Below are 27,230 nucleotides of genomic sequence, written 5' to 3'. Positions count from 1 at the left end.
TTAGAGCAGCTTTGTCTGTATTTCCCACTAAAAGACCTATAAAGACAGACCAGGGATGCTCATTACTTATACTACAGTGTATTCAGGCAGTATTTCCTAAAATATGGCCGGCACATTTAGATACTCAATCAAGATATATCACAGAAGCTAAAAACAGGCTGTAGCGTCAGACAAATGTAGGTTTGAATCCATCCTGGCTCTGTCACTATTGTGTGAGTTGAGGAGTGTAATTTAATCTATCAGCCTTGACTTCCAAACAAAAGCTCAATAAATATTTTTATTACTGTTAACTAGAGGCCCAGTGCACGCGTGCACCAGTGTAACTTCTCAGCCTGGCCTGCAGGATCAGGCCAAAACCAGCTCTCTAACACCCCAAGGGGTCCCAGATTGTGAGAGGGTGCAGGCCAGGCCGAGAGACCCCACTGGCGCACGATCAGGGCCATGTAGGGGCGTAGGAGGTTGGCCAGCTAGGGAGGGACTGCGAGAGGGCTCCAGGGTATGTCCAGCCTGTCTCACTCAGTCCCAGTCGGCTGGACCCTAGCAGCAAGCTAACCTACTGGTTGGAGTATCTACCCCCTGGTGGTCAGTGCACATCATAGTGACTGGTTGACCGGTCAACTGTCTGCTCCCTGGTGGTCAGTGGACATCAAAGTGAGCCGCTGAGTGGCCTTGGCATATCATTAGCATATTATTCTTTGATTGGATGAATGATAACCAGACACTTAACATATTAGGCTATTATTATATAGGATAATAATAGCATTTATTAAGATGTTAGGAAAAAACTCTTCCTTAGAAAGAGCTCTGTAAACCTTTAGTGTGACACACTAATACCCTAAAGATAATAAGATAAAATTATAGTTTATGCTCTAAAGCTAGCAGCCTGGCTTTGAATACTGAGTCTGCCACTTATCAGCAACATTACTTAAAGCACATTACTTTACCTCTTTGAATCTAACTTTCCTTATCTATAAAAATGGCTATTATAATATTAATACCAGAAAGATTTGTGAGAATAAATGAATACATATAATATGTGCAGAATATCACCTAGTCCATAGTAAGACCTCATTATGAGTCCCTTCAACACTGCAGGCTGGACGTAGGGCTAATGATGAATCCAAGAGTATTCTTGTTGCACATAAGTGTTACTAAGGTCTTTTCTCCCTATATCTTCAGCTCATCAGTCATATTTTTTCCTCTTTCAAATTTTTTGCTGCTCACTGAGTTTTCACATTCCTCAAGTTATTTCTAAAGCCAAATTCCACAGCTTTCTTCCTTACTGTCTCTGCTATTCATCTTTTCATCTTTCTTAGCCTTTCCTCTTTCTTGCGAGTCTCACATTTCTCTACTACCACAAGACAAAAAAGTACTTCTCATAATTATAAGAATCTAACTAACAAGTCACAGTATATGAAGTATATGCTTTGGCTCTTTTTTGTTAATGTTTATTTTTGCTCATTTTTCAGGCTTCTATAAAGTCCTCCTCTTGAAATTGCTTGTCATGAAAACTTCCTTCTTCTTCTAAATTTTGGACAACTTCATGGCTTGAGGTTTTTAGAAGGTTGGGCTGTAGCTAACCCAGCTAGATTTTTTTGTATGGAAAGCAGATAACAACTAGGTTGTCAAGAGAAACTTGGAAGAATTTTTCATTATATATGCCAAAGCAAAGGACTTAATCTCACTGACAAATATTTTTAACAAGCCTTTGTTTACTCCAGATCCCTAAATTAGGTCTCAGTATATCATCTCTCCAAAATCTATTAGCATTTATTATAACTATAATTTACCTGTTTATGGTCTGTCTCTGCAACTAGACTTTTAGGGCACATGAAGCCAGGCGGTATATCTCTCTTATTCACTCCCACCTTAAAGTGAAGATCAAAGAGACACCCAGGGCTAACGAAGGGTAAATGCAAAGCTATGTTTGATTTAGGCTGTCTGACCCTGGCCCATTGCTTACTCCTCTGTGCCTCAGTTTTCTACTTATGAAATAAAGATGGAGTAATGTCAGCCATACTATAAAGTTAATATAAGAATGAGGATAAATCATAAAGATCATGAGAATAGACAGGGAGCTAGAAATGCCTCATAATAATAATGTCTTGGTTTTGGTCCTTAATATCAGAGCCAACTTGGTTACTCCATAGTGGGGGATGGGTTGGTACCCATTCTCTCTTCCTGTCACGTGATCTTATGAACTACGTAATTTAAGAGGACTAGGCAGAAATGTATGAAGGTGGTGCAAACTGAGTGTAGGACTTGGATCACATATTCTAAGCCTTGTTAGTTCACAATGACAACTAAACAGAACCAAGTTACTATGTCTGTGTTAGGGCTTTCCCTGTTGTTACTTTTTTGAAAAAATATCTCATTTACCTTAAAATCATTAATGTGTAGAAATTCATCAATGACAGATTTGGACTTCCTCTCCATTTCCTCTTCTGACAATGAAGGCTTGTCAGGGGCTGATGTTGTTGGAATTTCTGGTTTCGCTACTAGTGAGGTTTAAAAAAAGTGAGGAAGTGAAAATGACAAAAAGTATCATTAAAATGGTGGGATCATATTTGCTAATGTTTACATGTTGTTATATCACTTTTTCCAGTAAAGGTATTAAAAATAGATACCAATTTGACAAAGCAAGATACCTAAAAGCAGAATACAGAAACATCTCTTTTAGAATAGATATACAGTAAGGAAGTTTATAATCACAACAATTAAAAGAATAGAGGATATAATAAACATTTATAATTAAAGCCTTTTTGTTTCTTTCTGTATTTGGATTCCTCTCCATTGCTTCAAAGACGAAAAGCACATGAGGCTTGTATAATCACACCCAGAGTTACACCCACACTGGCCTTTGGCAAGTGCTTGAACATGACATGGTTCTGCCTAATGCCACTTTGCTCACGATCCTCCCTTGCCTGGAATGCGCTTGCTCTCTGTTCCATACGGCCCTTTCCTACAAGCCTGTTTTAAGTTCTATTGGTCCTTCCGTCCTTAAGGAGGCTTTTCTTGTCTTTCTATCAATTCAGAATTCCTTTGTTAAATACTCCCTTACAATTATGTTTCTTTCCTCAGTCTGTACTGATAGGGAGCATTTTGTGGAACTATTTGGTAAAGGTCTTCCTGACCCAGAGACTGAAGACTGAGAGCAGGGAATGAGTGCCCAGAAGTCACTAGTTGCTCAGTGTGCATGTGGTAAATGATCAAGACAGTAAACATGCAAAGGGCAGCTGTGCTACATTATTTACTACATGGTATTTTCATGCCCTATTTTATTATGTTCCCAAAATACTTGACACAGATATAAAAGCTACATGTCCTTAAAGATGGAGGATTTGGTGTCTCTATCAGTTGGGGGAAGAGATTTCAACTTACTTCTGAAATCTATTTAAAGATTATAGTTAGAAGACACAATTTAAAGAGTAAAACAAATTTTAAAGTTATAAACAACCAATATTAATTCAGGGTGAAGAGTTAGAAGATGCTAAAAATTATCTTTAAATTATTTTTCATCACTATCATTACCATCATCATCATGATCTCCAGTACCTTTGGAAAACTTTGTATTTATCAGGTAATGTTCTCAGTAGTTACATGAATTGACTTCTCATTTAATCTTAATAACCCTACACTTGTTATCCCCAGGTAGTAAATGAGGAAACTGAAACACAGATAGGTTAAACTCATGTGGCAATTTTTAGAGCATTATTCTGAGTCTTCCTCTAAGCATATACATACTAAACGTACAAAACCCACTGATTACCATGGGAGATGAAGCAACAAAAGACAATCCAATACTCTCTCTCTGGTTTGCCTTGCAGTGTCTCAATGTCAGAATTCCATCCATTTGGGGGCTCTACAAAAGCATAAGCACTCTATGCACAGTGGGGTGTTACGTAAAGTGTAAGAATTTCAGACTGCTCACTATACAACTATACATCATCACCACATTTAACAAAGAAAGAAGAAATTTACAAACTGCTGAACAAAGGGGTACCTGAGGAGAACCAGGTCACAGGACTCTGAGGATGACACCATTAACCTTTACGGCCCCCGTGTGTACATCTCTATGTGTTCATAGCCTCTCACCTGACTCCCGGGCTTTGCTCCGGTCAGCCTCAACGATGTTCCTGTCCACATCCATGCCTCCCGTAAGCTGTTTCACTGTTTCGAGCATCTCTCTTCGTTGCTCTTCCTGGGACTGATTGTCTAAGAGGTCTTTACTGCTGCTGCCCCTCATGAAAGTGTTCGGACGAGCAGGGGCAGGTGGAAGGGTTTTGTCATTCTTCTCCCTGCCCGTGCTTCCACGACTTAAAAGCAAAACAACACTTGTCAAAAGAAAGACCACCATCTCCTTATGTATTTAAGTTATAAAGCAACTTAGTTTTCCTAAAGTATGCATAATAATTTTTGAGAAAACTTTAGATATGTGAGGTATCAATTATATATATATATTTTTTTTTTAAATATATATTTTATTGATTTTTTACAGAGAGGAAGAGAGAGGGATAGAGAGTTAGAAACATTGATGAGAGAGAATCATCAATCAGCTGCCTCTTGCACACCCCATACTGGTACATGCCCTTGACCGGAATCAAACCTGAGCCAAACCGGTTTCGGCAACATTTATCTTTTTTGTTGAAAGTATACTAATGTCAAATTTCAGTCTGCAGGCTGATGCTCTATCCACTGAGCCAAACCGGTTTCAGCATCAATTATATTTTAAAGTATAATTATTTATAACAACATGTAAATCAGTGCTTTAAAGAGAATATTCATAACTGAAACCTATAAATTCATGTTCTGCCTCTTGCACACCCCCTGCTGGGGATATGCCCGCAACCAAGGTACATGCCCTTGACCGGAATCGAACCCGGGACCCTTCAGTCCCCAAGCCGACGCTCTATCCATTGAGCCAAACTGGTCCCGGCGACATTAGTATACTTTCAACAAAAAAGATAAATGTTGCCGAAACCGGTTTGGCTCAGTGGATAGAGCGTCAGCCTGTGGACTGAAAGGTCCCAGGTTTGATTCCAGTCAAGGGCATGTACCTTGGTTGCGGGCACATCTCCAGTGGGGGAATGTGCCGGGGGCAGCTGATCAATGTTTCTAGCTCTCTATCACTTTCTTTCCTCTCTGTGAAAAGTCAATAAAATATATTAAAAAAAGATAAATTTAAAAAAAAAAAAAAGATAGGTTTAATTTTTCTCTTAAATTTGTTAAAGGGATACTAACTTAAAATTTAAAAATGACAACAAAAATTCCTTGTTTTTCTTTTAAAAAACCTTTTAAGAATAAAGAAGACACTGGTGAATATATTAACTAAATGAATGAAAGGAAAATAGAATACTGAAAGAACATGGTATCACGATCTTAGAAATTATACTATATTCAGAAATTTCAACTATATGAAAAATATTTGAGAAGCAAGTAGTAGAAGTAATTTTTAAATAGCCAATCTCACACACTTTAATTTTAAGAGAGAATCTTCCTGTTTCCCTATATAGTTTTCTTTTAGATAATTCTAACCAGCAAGACAAGCAGTTTCTCATCCATGGAAAATCAGAAGCTGAAAATTAATTAAAAGGGAGAGAAGAGGTTGAGGTGTGACAAGTCTAAGCTCTGTAAAAAAAGCTATCCACACTCAAAAAGCACAGCCAGCGGGGGAAATTTATAGCAGAGCTGAGAGCCACAAAGACTTCAATAGCACAACTGGTGCTCAATAACACTCCAAGTCATCATTAGAAAGCTGACTGGGTCCTAGCTAGTGGTGTTCAGCTGGTTGAGCGTTGTCCCATGCACTGAGAGGTTGCTGGTTCAATTCCAGGTCAGGGCACATGCCCAGGTTGTGGGCTCAGTCCCCAGGAGGGGGTGTGAAGGAGGCATTTGATCGATGTTTCTCTGTCTCATGGACATTTCTACCTTCCTTCCTTTCTTCCGAAAGTCAATAAAAACATATTTTTTTTAAAAAAAGTTGACTTATGCTAAGCATATTTTGTCTCAGGTGTCAAGGGAATAGTAACATAGCTTAGGAAGTCTACCTAGTCAAGCATTACATTAGTAAAAAATAAAAGTTTGAGAGCATAAAGAAACTACAGCTCCACTTATATCAAAAATTTTGTGTTCACCCTGGTCAGGTGGCTCAGTTGGTAAGAGCATCGTCGCATACACCAAAAGTTGGTGGGCTTGATTTCCAATCAGGGCACATACCTAGGTTGTGGGTTCGATCCTGCTCAAGGCAAGTATTGGAGACAAATGATGAATAGTTCTCATGTCAATGGTTCTCTCTCTCCCTTCCTCTCTCTAAAAACCAATAAAAACATATCCTTAAGTGAGGATTAAAAAAAATGTTGTTCTCTGTCACTATACTCCAGGTCCTCATCAATTCTCAGATTAGCCAAAAGAACTCTTGACTGTATGAATCCTATAAACATAAAAGTCAGAAGATAGTAGAATACATAATAGTGAAAAAAAACCAAAAAGAGAACCTCAAATATGACTAGAAGAATAGTGTGACAGAGAGGTGTGTGTGTGGGCTGTCAGACCTCCTTTTCATCTCCATGCTTGCTAAATTACCCTAGAGTATCCTGTGGCATGAGCTTGGAGAGCCCTACACAGCCCCCAGGACCTTTTGAATCAGCCTGGCTTTCTTAAGGAGCAAACCATTAGATATTTGCCAGATTAACGTACCCTTTCTTTCCATCCTATCCTAAATCTACTGCCCAATTTTGTTCTTATTTGGAAATTATAGAATGTGAACATTAAAGGAGGAAAGGCAAAAGGAAAACAACCTTAGGGATGATAGAAATCCATCCACAAGGATTAATTTGTGTGGTTACCTGTGTGTGTGTGAGAGAGAGAGAGTGAGAAAGAGAGAGAGAGAGAGACATAGTGACAAAGCAGGTGAGTCTTGAGCCAATATGGATAGCTGACGTCTTCTTACCTGGTTAAGGTCCGCCGGGAATCAAACTCTAAAGGTGTGGATGATGTAGACCCTGAGGGTGCTGGAGGTTGTAAAGCAGAGAATCTGTTTAAACTGGAAGCACTTGACCGTAAGGGATCTATAGATGTTGAGGATTGAGAAAAAAATACAAATGCCATGACTAAAATGCAGCTTCTAATTCATCTGCCTCCTGGGGTGGAACTTGAGATTAGACATTTCTAACAAATCTAACACGGTGATGCCAATCTCCTGGTCCACAGACCATATTCTGAGAAGCAGACTGTTAGAATTTGTACAAAAAAATTAAAAATCTATGCTCATTATCACAATTTGTTCTTGCTTCTTTAAAAACATAATTAAATTATCCTTTGGGGATGGGAGTGATAAACAGAAAGGATGGAGGCAAACAAAAACAAAACAAAATACAGTTGATCCTTGAACACAAATTTGAACTGTGTAGGTCCACTTAAATATGGATTTTAAAATAAATAACTGTACTGCTTTTAATCCACAGCTGGGAGTCTGCGGATGCTGAAGGCTGACTGTCTGCATTAACCTGCACCATTCTATACAAGGAACTTGGGCATCCAGGAGTTTGGTATCTGCAGGGGCGGGGGTGGGGTGGGGTGGGGAGAGGGCTGGAACCAATACCCCATGGATACCAAGGCACAATTTATGTTTTTGGGGAGTCAGAATTATACACGGATTTTTGGCCGCAATGGGTGGAGGCAAGGACAAAGAAGTAGAAGTGATTTTTAAATAGCCAAAATCACACGCTTTCTTCATTTTAAGAGAGAATCTTCCCATTTCCCTATTTAGTCTCCTTTTAGACAATTCTAACCAGCAGGACAAGCAGCTTCTCACCCATGGCAAATCGGGAGCAGAAAATTAATTAAAAGGGAGAGAAGATGTAGAAGTGTGACAAAAATTCCTCTCATGGTTAAACCAGCTGAATTTTCTCATCAATTGTGGGCTGTAACATAAGAGATATCCTTAACCCTAAATTGTTGAAGGATCAACTATAGTTCACTTAAAAAAAAAAGTAATAGAAATGTTATGATCTCATTTATGTAAAATTATGTATGTAGGTTTAAATAATATATACTTTTTTTTTTTTAATTTAAAGAAAGAACGGTCAAAATTACTTAGTAAAAGGGAAACAGGGAAACAAGGTTAATAATGAAGTTTTTATTTTTTCCACAGGGCTTCTTCAGCTTTTAAGATGTGTTTGTCAAGGTCACATCCCAAGGTCAAAATTTTCAAAATATGACTTTTGGTAAAAAATTCTGAAAACGATTTCAATCTAATTATTTTCACAACAAGCTAAAATTAAATGCTCTGGCTATTAACATTCTTTTTCTCAGCAAAAATGAATTTGTGTTTTAAATTACTGTTCCAGTAATTTCTGTAATTATATTGAACTAGGAGCCTGGTGCAACAATTCATGCACTGGTGGGGCCCCTTGGCCTGGCTGGTGATCAGGGCCATGGGAGGTTGGCCATGGGAGCACACTGACCACCAGGGGGCAGCTCCTTCTCTGAGCGTCTGCCCCCTAGTGGTCAGTGTGTGTCATAGTGACTGGTTGACCAGTTGTTCGGTAGCTTAGGCTTTTATATAGATTTTTTTAATAACAACAAAGGAATCTAAGAGATTAAAGTCTTAAAATAGCTTATTTAAAAAAAAATAACTAAGGAACACTTTTGAAGAGGAAGTCATGCTGGTCTGGTCATCAGTAAGTTTGCGCAGGTTTGTGTACAGATGCTTTCCTAACGTCATTAAATGATGTGGGAATGTGCTGTAAGGTGAATGCTAAAGGACCACAGGTTCCTGGGAAGGGGCTCGCTGTGCTTACCCGTCTCGCTTGCCTTTGCTCCACCGCTGCTGCCTTTCCCCCAACTGCCCAGCTGTGCTTTAGGCACCAGCTGGATTTTCTCATCAATTGTGGGCTGTAACATAAGTGATAAGAGTCAATTCTAGGCAATATTCTAGAAAAACGCTTTTTCTTTTAATTTTCAGTGTAGTAAAACCAATTTAAGGAACAAAATTTTGCTTGGACTGCTGATTTAAGAAACATAAATTGGAGCTGTTCACATTAAAGTGAGATTCCTGTGGCCACTGAAGCACTTCCTTGGAATCCAGCTTCCAGAAAACACAATTTGAAACCACTAGCTAGTCTGGAGAGAGTATTCAAGTCCTGTAAGATGGTGTGCTAGTTTGCTAAATGTAAGCAGTTTCTAATGGTTCCTCTTGTATAATAATACCCATTGATTTAAAAAATAAAAAAGGAATATACAAATACCACTAAATTAACTCATTAATCTCTTCATATGATTGTGAGAAAACAGGTCAAAAAACGAAAGAATTTCACATTTTAGCACAGCCTAATATAGTCTGGGGCTAAGGATGGAGAGGTGGAATGGAATATTCATAAAGGGGGCTAGAGAAACAAGAATAGAATGTTAGGTAGGGAGTTAAGATCTCTTATCTTTCAGGTTTAACCCTCCATGCACATTTAAAAAATATACATTTAATTGATTTTTAACAAAGAGGAAGGGAGAGAGGGATAGAGAGCTAGAAACATCGATGTGAGAGAAACATCGACCAGCTGCCTCCTGTACACCCCCGACTGGGGATGTGCTCACAGCAATGTACATGCCCTTGACCGGAATCGAACCTGGAACCTGTCAGTCCGCAAACCGACGCTCTATCCACTGAGCCAAACCAGTTTCAGCTCCATGCACATTTTTAGTGCAAGTGAATAGAACTACAATGTAACACAAAGGCTGTAAGGCAGTTCTTTTTAATAAAGGTATTACTATATTCTGGCAGTGCTGTCTTGCTATATGACACGCTTTCACATAAATCCCTCCTAGTTAACAATGAATTTGTTTAATGGTTTTGACTTTTTTCTAGGACAGACTTATATAGAGCATATTATGAATATACACAAAATTGGTTAAAAAACAATTGATATATTTTTCAAAATATTAAGGAAATAATGTTGTAGGTTTAATATCAGCGCTATTCTTTTTTAGAGTGTCCATTCATAGAAACAACAATTAAAAACAGACAAATACTGATAACATTTGCAAAGATACTGGAACTAATGTTGGGGAAATTCTTTAAACATAAGATCTTCGTTAATACCATCTCTTGCTGAAAATGAAAGTGGATGGGAATCAAATTGTATTCAGCAATGGAATTCCTGATCTAAGTCATAAACAACTAGAAGAATGTACCAGAATCTTTGAGAATAGGATCCTAGCTAATTAACATTGAGATCCAGAGAGGTAATGTTCTATCATGATGCAAAGCTTTGACAAAACCATAAAGATGCAAAGACATATTCCATCTTCTTCCAATTTTATCAAAGTCTATTTTCTTTTTATCAGTTATCTTCTTTCACTTGATGTTTTCACAATTATTTTAGATTGTCTTTAGCATTCTACTGGCAGGCTGCCAATTTTCAGAACAAGAAGTATATTATAACTAAGGATCAAACTAGACTTGCAACTAATTTGCCAAACGCACTGAGCTATAGAAATTTCCACTTTCACAAAATGTAATTCTGCTTTCTCTATGTTCTTCACCCTACTTAAGGTGATCAACTTCTGCTGAAAACATCTGCTAGGAGAAAATTGCCTCTCACTGCCCATGGAGTCTCATGAGAGAGGAAATGAAGTTGAATATATTAAACATTTATCACAGAATGATTTCTAGTAGGTCCTCTGTTATTTCTTTTAGGCCTTGAATATAGCAAACCATTAAGTCCTCTCATGATTAAACAGCTACTGTAACTGTTTTTCCCCGGGAGCTAAGGATACACTGTAGTAAACCCTCATAGAAATAAAAAGATGCTAGGACAAGTATGTAAGAATACAATGAGCAATACTGACTTGTAGGAAAAAAAAAAAAATCTCATAAAACCTCCATTATGGCTATTTTATATGAGCAAGAAGTAATCTACCCTTGCCTCTCAATCATATTATGAAGCTGTTATGTTTTATTATTATTTTAAATATGTTTTATTGACTTTTTTAGAGAGGAAGGGAGAAGGATACAGAGATGGAAACATCAATGAGAGAATTGTTGATCAGTTACCTCCTGCACACCCTTCACTGGGGATCAAGCCCACAACCAGGCATGTGCCCTGACCAGGAATTGAACCTGGGACCTCTTGGTTCATGGGTCAATGCTCAACCACTGAGCAACATTGGCCAGGCTACTGCTTTTAAATGTAACACTCACCTTAGTGATTTTCAGGAATTTTGAGGGGTCCAGTACTCGACTATTCTTGGCCCCTTGTACAGTGTTCCACCCGCCTTCATCCACTCTCTGGACACCTGCCGGGAGAACAGAGTGAGCCCATCTCTCATCTGTCTTAAGTTGGTTTGACAGTGGAAGAGTGAGCAATAGTGTCAACTCAGCAGCTCTAATCAAAACCATACAAAAAACAACAACAAAAGAAATGGTTAAAGCATTGCTGACAGTCTCTATAACTGCCACATGATAGGAAAATATCAAGCAGAAGCACTCTGCTTATACTGCATCTCCGATGAAACATCAATGACCGTGAAATCAAGTGATACAGATGAGTAGAGGTTAAGTGCCAAACTAGCCAGGGGAGGAACAAAGCTAGCTTTTACAGAGTCAATGATTGTGCTGGTAGAGTTTATGATTAAAACACTTTGGGAGAAATCAGATGGAAATTATTTATTTCAATGTTTATTTCATTTTAAGGTGTCAAATGATAGTATGCTTCAATCATTCTTCGAAACCTGCTTCTTCAACCTTTCAACGTCTCAGCAGAAAGCCCTGACACCTCTTTCTCACACTTTGCATCCATGTGTTAGCAAATTTTGTCAGGTAAGCCACTGCAATATATTCAGCACCTAGCCCCTTCTAGCCACTACCAATACTGCCAATCTGATTTAAGCCACAAACATTTCCTCAATCAGTACAAAAATCTCTTCCATAGCTCCCCTGTGTCCTATCTGTTTCATCCTGCCTGATGCCTGCCCCTGCACCACTCAACACCCACCGCCCACACCAGGCTGTTGTTCTGACTCTGAGTGGCCAGATTATTATGAGCAGCCCCCTCACTTCCCAACCCCCTACACAGTAAGGAAAGTTTGCAAATCTTGGTATGTGAAGGGACCAGGAGATAGTGGCCCCAGCCTCTGGTTAGTAAGTCCTCTGCTTCTTTCTAACTACCCACCATGCAGTTCTTATTATGCAATCATAATAATCTGGCCACTCAGTGTAATTATTCAAAGTGTGTGTATATATATTTTTTGGGACAACCTAGATATACATGACTTAGCTTCTTCACTTGCTCAAAAAATAGCAACTTTAATAGTTTTCTCAACTTCCCTATTGAAACTTGCAACCTCTACTCACTCCCTCTTCAGCTTAATTTTTTTCTATAAAACAAATTTATCTGACAAATATTTACATTTAAGTATTTGTTTATTGTCTCTCCCTCTTCCCCCCAGTAAGATGTAAACTGCATAAGAGAAGTGACTTTCTCCTGCTAAGTGTAAGGCACTCAATAAATATTTGTTAAATAAAATAAATGAATAAAAGACCACCAATCTATTAAAAAACATTTCTCATCCTCATATACTTCTTGGTTTTCCTTGTGCTGATATTACTGATCATGAGCAGACTTGCTTCTTCCTTGTGTCTACGACACTTACATCCTAGTAGGTACTCCTTCTCCACTTGTTTTTTTATCTGTCACTTTTCCAAGAGTTTTTTTTTTTTTTTTTTTTTTAATATATTTTATTGATTTTGTACAGAGAGGAAGGGAGAGAGATAGAGAGTTAGAAACATTGATGAGAGAGAGTCATCGATCAGCTGCCTCTTGCACACCCCCTACTGGGGATATGCCCGCAACCAAGGTACATGCCCTTGATCGGAATCGAATCCGGGACCCTTCAGTCCCCAAGCCGACGCTCTATCCATTGAGCCAAACCGGTCCCAGCTTCCAAGAGTTCTTTAAGTCAACTGTGGATACCTCCTAGATTAGGCTTTCATTTTTTCCCTTTCAATCTGTTTTGATAAGTAAAAGTAATTAGCAAAAAGGCATTATGTTAGGTACTAGGGTAGGAAGGTAAGGGTGGTGTCCCATGAAACTTAAAAAGTACTCTTTCTTCCCTGGAGGATTAATCTATCAAACTTCATGATGAGATCTATTGTGTCTGCGATAAATAACCGCTAATGATTATTGAATATTCACTAGTATAAGTTGCTACACGGGACATGTTAATATGCTACCTCATTTCACCCTCACACAAATTCCTCAGTAATACTAATATTAGATCCATTTTACAAATTAAGTGACTTGTGCTAGGTCACACAGCTAGGATGTCGGATAGCTGAAATTCAAACTAGACAGTTTGGCCCCAGAGTCTACACTCTATCCCACTACACTATCTGACCCAGTCACTGGCCTGCTCACTTAACTCAAAGTGGACAAAGGAGATTCCCATTTGGATGCCCTCTTGTCATCTAAAATTAAGCAGGATTCAAAGCAATATGATAATTTTCTTCTAAAAATGGTTTCTTCTTCCTATGTTCCTCAACTTAGTCCGTGGACTTTCTATTTTCCCTTTTATTCCATCTTTCATTTATTTTCCTTTTTACTACTATTGCTATTAAGTCTCAACTCCTCCCACATAGGATTTCAACAACAGCAAGATTTCTGAGTTCAGTGTACCCGTCTGATTCATCATGTGAAAAGCAAGACTTATTTTATTTACATACCTCCAACATGACATTACTCTTTTGCTCAAAAAACTTACCATAATGTTTATCAAATCAACTCAAAAATTCGTAATCTGGTTCCAGACATTTTTTCATTCGTTCTGAACACTTAAGTTTTTCCCAATCAGGTTTTCTTACTCTTTAAAATATATGTTTAATTTCATAACTAAAATTTTTCCTTCTCTTCCAATGATCTATCACCCTCAAATAGTGTTCCTTCCTCAAATAAAGATTTCTTCGAGTTTTCTCTCTCTCTTCTTCTCTGAATTTTTATAACCTTAATGAGACTAAGTCTTATAATTGGTAATATTTTCCATTTGCTTGACAAATGTTTCCTTTATTAGGTTTGCCTTCCCAGTTAAACTTTAAGTTTTTAGAGGGAAGGAACTATGTCTTCTATACCTTTTTATATCTCTCAATACTGAGTATATAGGAGATGTTCAATAAAGTCTTGTTGATTATTGACTTTGAAATAGTCAAAGAAATCATGTTTAGTTCTGGCATTCTCTGCTTTAACTCAATACCCTATCTCCAGATGAAACTTCACTTACCAATTACCACTCTATTCTTTGGGTTATTCTGTCTGATTTCATTTAACATCTAAATATAGAATTCTTAAATGTTTGTTCCTCAAACTTCTAACGCCCAGTGGACTCCACCCCTCACCTGGTCTTCTCTTCTCTTTGGTCATGAGCTGTTGGACCTTCCTTTGCTCTTCTTGTTCTTCTATTTTAGCCTCTTTGTGAATCTGTTCAATAGTTTTAGGCCCTTGATCTGCTCTTCGAGATACCCAATTACACTATAAAAGGAGAAAATAAGGTTATCAGCCAGATTAACTAAAAAGAAAATTAAAAAAATTTTGAAAATCTATTATATTTTATACTTTTCATTGCTAGAAAAGTATAAAATACTTATAAAATCTGTTACTTCAGTTTTTCTTCTGAACTACAGATAGCACTATGTGCAATTTGGGGATTAGAGCTAAAGAATTAAATTCTTCGCAATCAACCCTGAACTACTGTATATGAGCCTTCCAATAGCCAATGGATAAAAAGACAGGTTGAAAGACTAGCCGAAGTGTATTTTTTTTTTTTTTTACTATTTTGTATATCTGCAAAGAGGAGAGAGAAGAGGAATCAAGAAAGGTCAGGATTCTTTCGCCTTGCCTTAATCTGGGATACTGCGACCCAGTTCATATCACTCTCCATGGGGGTTCTAATTCGAGGATGACTAGCATTTTTCTTTCATATCATGGTCTGGTAACCTACACAAAGTGCCACACCACTCTGTCCTTTGGTTATCCTGTGAAGGACAAAACAAGCTGTCTCCTTATAATTATACTTCTCTCTTTCCCAGCTGCAATCCCAACATCCTATATAATAAAAGCCTTATATGCCAACTGTCCCCTTGGGCGGTCGTTCGACCAGGAGACCAGGAGTTCGACTGCTTGCTATGATGTGCGCTGACCACCAGGAAATGGCATGGAACATGGTGGGTGTCAGTGACAGCAGGCGGCAGTGGAGGCATTGCCGGCCCTAATGGGCCCCAAGGAGAGCAGGACTGTGGAAGGATAGTGGAGCAGCTGAGTGGGGGGCACCAGGCCAAGGCAAGTGCTAGTGGGGGCCAAGGTGCTGCCCAGGGCCCAGAGGTCAGCTAGACCCACCCTTTCATGCCAGAAGCTCATGCTTTGATCGCCAGCCAGGCCTATGGACTGCGCCCATGCTTGAATTTCGTGCACCTGGCCTCTAGTTTAATGTAAGTACAAGTGGTTGAAGGATTGAGTAGGTAAGTTTTTCATATTTATATTTTTATATTACCTAGAGGAAAGGATGGTTTAAATCAGCATTCAAATTCTGATAAACTGGCAATGGTTGTAGTAATAAGGATTCTGAGATCACATGAGGGTTTAACAAGATAAATAACCATAACTAAAGCTATCTGATTTGGCTGCAGAGCAGGGCAGGGCAGGAGTAGAACCTATATTCACTTTCTGTACTTTCTGGTCAGCTGCAGTACCTTCCTTGCAGGAGTTAAAATGTGAAGAGACAAAAGAGGGGAAGTGGTAAAAACTGTTTCTGGTATGAGAAATGAAAATGAAAGCAGCACACAGGAGGCTATACCGGAAAAACAGAAGAGGGGAAAACAGCATCTCCTCTGAGCTAGACACCTCACTGAATCTTTACAATCCATCTGCAAGGAAGTAACACCCCATATGAGAGACTTAAAATATAAGGCCCGGGAAGTTAAAAGTATTTATTTTGGAGATGAGGCTTCCTGATTATTTAGCATCCTGAGACTAAATGTAATTGATCACAGTTTGAATTCAGAATGGCAGATTTTAAAACTGCAATGTGGTTTGATAACCAGAGTGAAGAGAAGGAACACACACCAGGCAGGTATATGTGCCTTCAGTTCTTTCACACAGCTCTCCATGAAACTTTGCCAATTCAATTTCTGACTCTAAGAGCAAAAGCATTTAGGCTTTTACACATGTAAATATGAGGACGTACTCTCCAACCCAACTCCTGAAGAGAGACTGGAGTGGTAGGCTCATTATTTTCTACTTACCAGACGAAGGTCTATCACATCCTGCAGCATGAATCGAATCCTAGATGAGGTTTTTCTTTCTTTCACAATTTTCTCCATCTGATTAAAATACTGGTCCATCCGTGGCTACAAGAGACAAAATCATTAGTGTTCTTGGCTGAGGAATTCAAGTGTAATTTTACCATGTAGAATTTTTAAATGGCCTAGGAATTCAAGTAGAGCCAAAAGGTAATGTGGTAGAATTTTTAATTGAGCATATGACACCCAAAATAAAAGCTAAAAATTCAGGCAGCTGGCCATGGTCAAACGACTAATTATAGGCCAACCAAACATAAATGGAAATGTCCTATTGCAGCTCCCTGGAACCTTGAGAGAGGTGGCTATGTCTTTGCAGAGATAGCCACCTCTAAGGACAAGGCCACATCTTAGGAGTAAACAGAATATTAGGCTGGAGAAACGGGGTGTTTTGATCATCAGCATTTTCAGTTTAAAGAGCTCTCGAAAACTCCGAGACCATCCTCAGACTTCACGTCTGAATTTGACTTGTACCTACAAGAAATAAACCTCAATCTTGTATAAACTACTAACATTTGGGGTTTTCTGTCACATCAAAACATAATCCTACCTATGAAATATTTGACATTTCTTTGAAGCATTTCTAATTTCCCAACTCCTTATCTGTAGAGCACCATGTTATGTTTTGAATTACGGTATTTTGAATTATTTCTTATATTATGGTTAAATAGCTGTATCATTAAGTAGATCATGGACTTAAGGAAGCTACTGGGTTTTCTTCATTTCTTTATCACCCTCAATCCTGACCATTAGTAGCTTTCCCCCCTTTATTTCTGCTCATAATTTACGTATACAAGTGACCTGTGAAATGGTAATACAGAAAAAGGACAGGGCACAAATAATCTGAACAACTCATGAATGGACTTTTATGTAATTTGGGAGCTCTTCACTTCTGATGTTAATGGAAATGAGGTAGGGCATGCTGGTCCAACACTAACAATGAAAGGGGCAACAGAGAAAAATAAGCAGTCTCGAGGACTGGGGCACAATGGACTGTCTTAGTTCTTTTGTAATAGACATACTCCCTGCTGGAGGTTTCCGATTTTGGACTTTACCTTTGCTTTCTCAAAATCCAGATCTTTGCCGATGGTGGTGAGCAGGCGACACAGACACTCCAGGGATTCTTCATCATGGTTCTTCAGCAGCTTCACCACACAGTCATGCATAATGGCTTCAGTCAGCATCTTGAGTTTAAAGAGTTCTCCAATGAACTTGATGTTACCAATGGATCTCCGCCGGGCTTTGTCCTTGGCTTCTTCCAGTTCATCGTGAAGCCTTGTCCTCTCCTCTGGCTGTTGTATAAGGAAGGGAATGATGATGAAAACTGTACTGCATAACAGACACTAAAAATACACTGAACTTCACGGTCCTTACCCTTTCTGGGGTCAGGACAACCTTTGAGAATCTGACTGCAACTAAAGTCCTACTCCTCAGAAAAATGAACAGTACTTAAAAGTTTACATCCATTTCAAGAGATTTCTGGTACTCAGCGACATTTCTTAGGATGGTTCTGAATCCCTGACTTAAAAAGGTTGAGTAACTCTAACATGCAGTATTAAAAGAAACAAAATTTTCATCATCTATACATCAATAGAGTTTCTGCACATGAAGAAAAGGCCAAAGGCACCTATAGTAAGGAGATGTAGCAGCAAGCGACATAAAATTTCATTTGATAACACTCAGACCGCACAAGCACTTTCTTTCTGTGAAAAGACTTACAGCACTGGCAGCCTCGAGTTCTCTCTGCTTCTTCTCAAAGACATCATCATCTGCTTTATCTTTTTCAAACTCCTTCTGGCAACGGTTCAATAGCAGCTTCCGGAAATTCACTGTGTTCCCAGGCTTGTCTGCCATGGGCACTTTCAGCTGCATCCAGATAGGAAAATGTAAAAGCAGCAAGATTACTTAAATATGTTCAATGATTTTCTCAAAATATCGATTTTATGTATTTGCAAAATAATGCTGACGGGACCACAGGTAAGCATTCTACAAGAAGTATAAATTCAGTGTCAGGCCTTTCATGTTTCAATGGTAAGATGTCCTAAATTTTATGTAGAAAAGATGCACATTTCTCTCTTATAAATGTACTCTTATCTTTTATGGCTGGTTGTGCCTTTAGCTGACTTTGAAATCCATGTAAGATTACTACAAGTACTTATCTACACGTTTTTAGCTCTGCAGGGCTATTTCTTTTGTTTTTCTTACTATTATTGTAGGTACTTAGTTTAAAGAAACAAACAGAAGTGGCATGAATTTCATGGTCAAAGGGAAAAGGTTGTAGGTGAGATCCTTATTCTAGGAAATAGCAGAGGGAGGAAAACATTTTTGAGAAATCTTTTCCTCAGGAGAATGTCAAGATACTGCAATGCTAGTACTTACTTTAACTATCAATATATGATGTTTATTTCAATAGACTAAATGTCCTATTTTACAGATGAAATCCCCCTGAGCACCGTTTTAAATAGCTATGGCATAACATGGCAAAATGATTTTTTTCTGGAATCACTAAGTGGCTCCCAAAGTTCTGAAATGCACGGTATTTGCCCTAGGTCTAGTGAAAAACAGAATGCATTGTATTTATACTCACAACAGTTAATGTTATTAACCTGAATGGACTTAAACAGCTGCTGACGAAGGCGGACTGGCTAGAGAAGCTTATTGAGAATGGAGACTAGGAAGCTACAATATATCTGTGCTAGAACTGATGGCACATTCTCTAACACAGTCCCTATGACATATGAGAGACCATTTAACAACTGCCCAGTCTAGTCAACCAATGAACCAAGTGTTTCATTACATTTCAGACAAGCACAGAAACGCTAACATGTCCTTATCTCCAAACTCAGGCATACAACTGGAAGCGGCTATAGGTCATTTCATAGTCAGGCCTACCCTATGATCAATAAGAAGGCAGGCATTTAATCAGCCTTTCAGAAAAGAAACACCACTACATGAAGGCAAAGAATTTCCAAAGCAAAAGCCAGAAGACTCAATTTTCTAACATTTTAGGGCCGAGGATATACAACGAGACACAAAAGAGAACCAAGAGGCACATTCACGAGCAAGGTGGTACATTAATAGAGAACAGCATGATGTTAGGCTCCAGAACACACTAAAAAGGTTCTAAAAATCAGCACATATATCCAAGGTGCTACTTTATTTATTTTAAATTATTTTTAATCCTCACCTGAGGATACATTTCCTATTGATTTTAGAGAGAGGAAGGGAAAGAGAGAAAGGGCAGGAGCAAAAAACATCAATTCCAGCTGTCATGTGACTTTGACCAAGTTACTTAGCTTCATCAAACCTGATTCTTTCTAAAAATGAGGATGACATCTATCAGGACAGCTGGAAGGATTAAATGAAATGCTCTAAGTAAAGCAAATAATAGTGGCTGGCACATGGAGTCCAATAAAAAAAATATAACTATGTTTAAACAATTGGAGCTGTATTTGACAAAAGTTTATGATTAGAAATTAAGAGTAACCTATACTGTAATATAGATTCCAAAGAAAGCATATAACAAAGCTCACAAAGCCACTGGGGAGAGAACCACAAAAGGCAAGATAAATGAGTATCTGCTATTCCCAAATAACGGTCATGGCACATTTCATATGTGTAGGACCTAAAGAGCATATAATTTTGCATAATCTTTTTAGGTATATTCATATGGAAGTACTAAGACTGAACAACAGGCACAGATATGAACAGATCTGAATGTCTGTATATCTCATAATGGAGCACTTAGCTACACAATCCCCTAAAGACTTGTTTTGGAACATGATCTTAATGCCTTCTGGGGAATGGTTAACAGTGAAATAGGGAATAGACCAGTGAAAACATATCTTCTTAGAATAGTGATGTGTGATAATTTTTTAAATTACAAATACAACAGGATGATGACATTGCTAGTATTAAGTTAGCATGTGTTGTCCATGGGCATTGACTGGTTAGGAGATCCAATGAAACCAGTTAGAAGAGAACTTTAAGAGTGGGTGTCTTACTCTGCTAAAGCTACTTTAACAATAAATACCACAGACTGGTGGCTTAAACAACAGATATTTATTTCTCACAGTTCTGGAGGCTGAAAGTCCAAGAGCAAGGTGTAGGCAGATTTGGTTCTTGGTGAGAGCCTTCTTCCTGGTTTGCAGACAGCTGCCTTCTGCAGTATCCTCAGGGGATGAAAAGGAAGCTCTATGTCTTCCTCTTCTTATAAAGGCACTAATCCCATCATGGGGGGAACTAAATGAACTTTTTGGGGACGACACACAAACATTTACCGTAACAGTGGGCAAGGTAGATGCTTGCACATGTGCCCATGGCTAATAGAAAAAATGAAAGGGGATGTGCAATGGTTAGAAAAAGATCTCTAGACATCTTTAGTTTTCATTTAACTATAGTCCATGGTTAAAACTAAGATGTTTCAAATGGGTTGTTGGGTAGATGGCTTCTCAGGAAGTCGGGAAATACCTGTATTTTAGTGAGGCTGCCCAGTTAGCTAGATTTGCTGGGGAGTGCCTACCTTTTCACTTTTACTCAGCAACTATCAGTGTGACATTATGTTACACTGTAACCTAACAGTGCATCATCTCATATTGTGTTGAGACCTGTCCACATACTGGTAAGCCAGCTATCTTGAATATGAGTGTTGTCTGCAACGGGTTGTCATTTTCTTTAAGCAACAACACCTGTGCTCCTGATATATGTTAGTGTTGGATACTTCTTATCCCTAAAATGATAACTCTCGGCTGTGTGCTAATTATGGCAATCAAATAGGAGAGCAGAAAACAGAAAGCCAAGCTTGGACTTGCTTAGCATGAATAAAACTTCCAATGCTGTCTCAGTACATAAAGATGCTAAAGGTAACACTGTGTCTCATTAGCATGTTCAGGTTTGAGTTAAAGTATTTGGAGTGACTAATATAATATAAACCAGTGGCACTCTATGCTAAATCTAGAATGTGATGTAAACAGGAATAAATTAATTGTCCAATATAACTCATGGGTCCATGGTGACATATTATCCTTCACCAGTGGTTATGTCCTGACCATAGCAAATCACCTGCTAAAACTGAACATAACATATTCCTTATGTGCTACGAACACATTTATCAAAATATATCTCTCCTAGATACCTCTGAAGTAGTATAGTGGTATACAGTACTGAGGGATGCCCACAAGATTCAAAAAAAGAGTGGGCTAATTATGAAAGGCTAAGCTGTTTCTCAGCAATCTTTTCTTCAAAGCATTCTTCTTCTTACATCAAGTGAGTTGCACATCCCTTCTCCTCCAGCTGGCTCCAGCCACACTTGCTGTTGCCCAAAGCCAGTGCTTGGTGTCTGTAATTCCAGGCTTTCTTTCTGATGAGATCTAATTGTGTCTTCTTTGTTCTTCGTGTCTCTTGCTATGCTCAGTCCTGCCACTCTTTTCACATCTTGTGTGAAAAGACGTAAAAAGTGGCAACATTATCTGGCATAATAGGACATAGAATGCTCAAAAATCTACCTTGAGAGCCATTCTTTATAGCTGAAGTATGCATGCCTGACACAGCAGAGATAAAATGTAACAAAATTATAGTCTTAGGGTATAAAATCAACTCAAACTGTTAGTTTTTCTTTCACTCCTGCATTTACCCATGCACAACACGTCTGAGGGTCTGTTATGTGCCAGAAACCATTCCAGGCACTAAGAATTTATCAGTGGGAAAAAAACAAAAAACAAAACCCTACGCCTAGGAGCTTACATTCTAATGGGTTCTGAGATGGGATTTTAATTTAAATTATGATTAAAACAAAGCACAGCAATTTAATGTTACCAATACTCCAATTAAATTAAACTTTTATTTAAGTACAGATTTAGATACAGGGCATTTTTTCTTGTCCATCTTCTCCATCTGCCCCTTGATTCAGACGTTCTCCTAAGAGGAGTACTGAATTCTGATTAAGTGCTTTACAATTTGTGAGGGTCTTGCAGGTCTCTTCAGTCATTCCTGGTCTAACTAGGAGAAGGAGCAGTAGCACATCCAGAGCCACAATTTACTCTCTTATGATGCCCTGAAACTTATGTGCCAGAGTTTCACTTAGCGCGTGGTAGAAGCAGGTAGCTGTGCATGTGTATAAATGTGTCAGTGTGCATAACTATGGTGTTTACACAGCAACTTGGGGAAGGGAACACTATTTACCAGTTCCTTTGTATACCTAAAGAATTCCTTTCTTAAAAGCCTACTCTTTAAAAAGCGATGGAAAACTGACACAATAGGACTATATTCTTAAGTCCTCACCTAGGTAATCACTGCGAAGTTTTAAATGAGGTGTGTGATCCACAGGAATGATGTAGAGGCAGGAAAAAAAGGCTTAAAAACTGCTTTAAACAATGAGAACAAGCATTTTCCTAATTCTTAAAAATCTCAACAGTCTAAACCAGGGATCCCCAACCTAGACACTACGGATATTCTGGGTTGGATGACTGTCAGGGGGGCTGTCACATGCACTAAGGAGATGTTTAGAAGCATCCTGGGCCTTTACCCACTAAGATGCAGTGAGCATAACCAAAAATGTCTCTAGACATTGGCCAATGCCCCCTGGAAAACAAAACCCACCCTGGTTGAGAATCACTGACACTGTTTGAGCTAAGGTTCTAGTACTTAATGTTCAAAACTTCTATAAAAGTTAAATCCCTATTTAGGCAATTTGGTAAATTTCAGAGAAAGTTGTAAAATAGGAATAATAGAATGGTTGTAGGATTAAATAAGTTACAAATACTATTCCTTACTCTTACTACTGCTACTGCTACTATTCATGATCATAAAATATGACTAACTAGATTCCATTACTTCAAATGACCAACACTGATAGTCCCTGGCAAGTGGCATAGATCTATAAATTTTACAACTATGAGTCAGACCAAAGGCCTTGCAATGCAACCTGTGTGTTTCTCAGTAGAATATATTGATAATGACACGAAGTTACTGAAATAACTTAACGAATACAATTGATAGGAAAAGAGCACCTCTGCCAGGTAATAGCTTAATTTTTTATTCTGTCTTCAATTTCTCTCAGTCCACTGGTAGGTTTCATTTCTTAAACTAATAATGATCTTAAAAACAAAACAAAACAAAACAAAACAAAACAAAGCAGAACACCCCAAAACAGTGCCTGTGGTCTATAGCAGAGATCGCCAACCTTTCGGATCTCATGGACCTTGGTGACTGCTGGTCTATAGGAATACACATATCATCTACAGTGTTTTGTCTCCTATAAGGCAATGCTGATTTAGGTACTGACAGATCATTTATCCTAAACAAATGACATAAACTTACGATATTGTTAAATATAGTATAGTACTATAAATGTATTTTTGTTATGATCAACTTTTCTCTATTTTACTTTATTGTAACAATACAGTGTATAATCAATAGTAGGCTATCAGTTAAGTTTTTGGGAAGTCAAAAGTTATATGTGGATTTTTGACTAAGTGGTAGCTCAGTGCCTCAATCGATGCATTGTTCAAGGGTCAACTGTAATCCAAACTCAAGGACTGAAATGATTTGATGTTAAACTATAGTCCCTCTGAGAAGAGGTACATTTTTGGTTCACCCTTGTTCCAAGTAAGTAATCCTTTAGGATCCCAACCTAAAGTACAGGAGGATTTCTTAGAGCCTCTTCCAACACTCATTTGGTAGACTTTGGTCATAACTTTTTTCTCCTCAGCCCAATAAATCATGAAAAACAAGATGTTCAATACTTTTAGCTGATTCTTTTAGGGTAGTGGTCGGCAAACTCATTAGTTAACAGAGCCAAATATCAACAGTACAACGACTGAAATTTCTTTTGAGAGCCAAATTTTTAAAACTTAAATTTCTAACCCTACTTCTTCAAAAAGACTCACCCAGGCAGTGGTATTTTGTGGAAGAGCCACACTCAAGGGGCCAAAGATTGCCGGAAAAACGCAAGTCTCCCTCTTACTCTCTTTGGCGGCAGCCATATTGTTTGGAGTTAACTTGCATACTTGCTCTTATTGGTTAGTGGGCATGGCTTGTGGATGTAGTGGAGTGATGGTTAATTTGCATATTGCTCTTTTATTAGGTAGGATGGTTATTGCAGCATTGCTCATGGTTACAAAAACTCCCAAACCAAACTCCAGAAACAGCATAATGAAGGAAGGTGGAAGATGAGAAGAGAAAACAATCACTGGAAAATTTATGGTATATACATATTATAAAATATTATACAACTACAAAAAGTCTGAGTAAAATTGACCTATAAAGACCTAGGGAGATGCCCAAAAGATATTTAGAAAGCAAAGTGAAAAACAATGTATATAATTCAATTAGAACAAAATAAACCCTCTTTATATATATGTGTATGTTTTTATGTAATTTTTTTTAAATCCCCACTTGAGGATATGTGTTTTTAAAAACTGATTTTAGGGGGTGGAGAGAGAGAAACTTCAATTGACTGATCTGAAAACTGAACCTTTTTGGCGCACAGGATGATGTTCCAACCAACAGAGGTGCCCAGCAGGGCTTTATATGATTTCATAATGATAAAGAAAACTGCGGAAGCATATATTTACATTGATCGTCTTGGAGGGAAGGGAGGCTTATCTGAGTTAGGAACTTTACATATACAATCTCATTTTAGGTTTTTCATTATATGAATTAATCTTATTTTATGGATTAAAAACGAGGCTTAAAGAAATTATGCAACAATTCTAAGGTTATAAATTAGCAAGAGGCAGAGTAGAAATTAAAATTTTAAAGTTAAAATTTTAAACCTAAAACTGAGAGACTCCAAAACAGTGTTTGTAATCATTAGATCTTGCTTGCTGCCTCAAACTTGAACCAGCCTGTTCTTTCTCTATACTTGAACTCCCATCATCCCAGGCTCAAATCAAACCTACCTACTTCATAAAAGTTTGTCACTCTCCCATCCAGATAGTGATTTCTTTTTCTCCAATTTGATTTTGAAGTATAAATCATCGATTTTCAACCTGTGTGCCACTAGAATTTTTTAAAACATGCAATACGTGACTATTTGGTAAACCTTTTATCCCTTAGATTGCCATATAATACAATGACAATGGCCAACACAAAAAATAGCCATACAATGTGAATAAATAAAAATTATACCTATTTTTGTCAGATTGGCAAACACTATAATGTATTTTTTGGTGTGCCACGGAATTTTAGTAATTGGTTTATGTGTGCCATCAGATGAAAAAGGTTGAAAATCGCTGATCTAAACCATCCATTTAGGTATTAATATTCTGCAATATCATAGAATACCTTATAAGTGATTTTTTGTTGTTGTTAATGCTGTCTGTTTTTTTCCATATAGATTTTGAGTTTCTCTAATATAGAAAATACAACTTTTCAAAGTACCAACAGACTTACCTACCTTTGACACAGGTACTTAAAAATACTGGTAGAATGACAGAATTTTGCACTTTCACAGCAAGGCATGATGACAATGAGTTGTGATAATTAAGAAAAAAACCCCAAATGTTAAAGGACAAACATTTCTGACACAAGTACCTTAGTAACAGAGAAAACACAGACGGTACATGGCAGACTTATGACCGCAGAATTGAGGACAATGAACACTAACCAGAAGCTCTTTGGTCTCCCATTTTGTCTTGCCCTAGATTTGACAGGCTGTGAAGATTAAATGGCTGTGAACAATGTAAAGAGAAAGAAATCTAATAGTTTCTGAGAGATGAAATGATCAGTTTTGAACCATTTATGACTACAGTTATCCTATCATTTTCACTGAGGCTAGAATTAGAACCAACAATTTTTTCAATTTTGAATTTTAATAAAGGTGAATGAAAGCATTTGCTGTCTTTCTATAAAACGATACCCCAGGAAAAATTGCTTGCTCATAACTAGAATTTCACATTACTAATTTAATCCATAGTCAATCTTCCTCATATTGGATGCGAACACGTGTCTATATCACTCTAGTCTCCATATCCCCTCCAGAGGTGAGTATACATTTTACTAAAGATTCTTTTTATCCAATTGGATATTATAGTAGTAAGTGCTAAAAATATATTCTCCCCTTTACGTTGCCCCAATAACACTTCTGGGAAGAATGTGTAGTGAGGGGAGAATATACCTCTTGAAGGTTTCTGGTTTTACTCCTTCCTCTCTTCTTACCGTTACTAGACATCGACACATGTTTGCGTAAGCCACAGAGAAGCTGGGTTCATCAATAGCCTTCTCAAAGACCAGGTCAATGACTCCTTTCAGCCGCTCCTCTGTGTCAACAGTAAGTGCTGACACCTGCTTCATCAGTTGGTTGAACATCTGTGGTGTCAATTTATTTAAGATACTTCGAACTTTTCTAAACAGTTCCTAGAAGGATCACACACAGAAAAAGAGCATTATAATAACTGTGACAATATGATGCTATCTATAAGAATTAATATTGTTTATAAATAAGTAAATTCAACTTCCCAAATTATGGACAAGGATTGTGCAAGCATTGTAAAAATTAAACCTACCTATTTTAATAAACAGTAAAAAAATCGTACATCATTTTCGCTACTGATGAGAATTCTAGGAACTAATATGGTGTATTCACATTTCACTGGTGGGAGTATCATCTGTTACATTTCTAAGGGCAATTTGTCAATGTGTGCTGAAAGTTTAACCCTTTGCACTCCGCTGTCCCCTCTCAGGGGACATCGGAATTCTAGCATATCACTCGGATGTCCCCTCTCGGGGGACATTGCAGTTTATTAGTGATTACGGGGAATTGAGTTATTTCAACGCACGTTTCCGCCGCAAAGTAGCGTCGAGTAGCTGGTAGCCAATGTCCAGAATGGTTCGGAGTGCAAAGGGTTAAAAACTGTGATATGCCCTTTTGAACAAGTAATTATACTTTTAG

The 27,230-nt window shown here is 38.0% G+C and overlaps 1 protein-coding gene and 1 long non-coding RNA gene across 37 annotated transcripts in view; one reads left to right on the top strand and one right to left on the bottom strand.

The window, feature by feature from the left end:
- LOC311618034 overlaps positions 1-12,703 on the top strand; it is a 53,735-nt gene extending 41,032 nt beyond the window's left edge. Inside the window, exons 2-3 of the long non-coding RNA XR_014794211.1 lie at positions 8,966-9,172; positions 11,690-12,703. This is a non-coding gene — a long non-coding RNA (uncharacterized lncRNA). The remainder of the gene's footprint in view (positions 1-8,965; positions 9,173-11,689) is intronic.
- Positions 1-27,230, bottom strand: part of EIF4G3 (eukaryotic translation initiation factor 4 gamma 3) — a 240,507-nt gene that overhangs the window by 24,685 nt on the left and 188,592 nt on the right. For 13 of the 36 annotated variants that reach the window (XM_084874803.1, XM_084874783.1, XM_084874784.1 and 10 more), the window contains 10 exons: positions 26,498-26,695; positions 18,059-18,205; positions 17,395-17,631; positions 16,286-16,390; positions 14,384-14,516; positions 11,198-11,292; positions 8,802-8,895; positions 6,950-7,067; positions 4,096-4,316; positions 2,380-2,495 (listed from right to left, as the gene is read on the bottom strand). In XM_084874803.1, the coding sequence (XP_084730929.1) occupies positions 2,380-2,495; positions 4,096-4,316; positions 6,950-7,067; positions 8,802-8,895; positions 11,198-11,292; positions 14,384-14,516; positions 16,286-16,390; positions 17,395-17,631; positions 18,059-18,205; positions 26,498-26,695 (1,464 nt within the window). Of the gene's footprint in view, positions 1-2,379; positions 2,499-4,095; positions 4,317-6,949; positions 7,068-8,801; positions 8,896-11,197; positions 11,297-14,383; positions 14,517-16,285; positions 16,391-17,394; positions 17,632-18,058; positions 18,206-26,497; positions 26,696-27,230 lie in introns of all 36 variants that reach the window. The other 23 variants (XM_084874811.1, XM_084874815.1, XM_084874785.1 and 20 more) reach the window with 2 other exon arrangements.

This window comes from Pipistrellus hanaki, assembly GCF_964339955.1.
Source record: "Pipistrellus hanaki genome assembly, chromosome: 2".
Lineage (NCBI taxonomy): Eukaryota > Metazoa > Chordata > Mammalia > Chiroptera > Vespertilionidae > Pipistrellus > Pipistrellus hanaki.
This window is presented reverse-complemented; position numbering and strand designations above follow the sequence as displayed.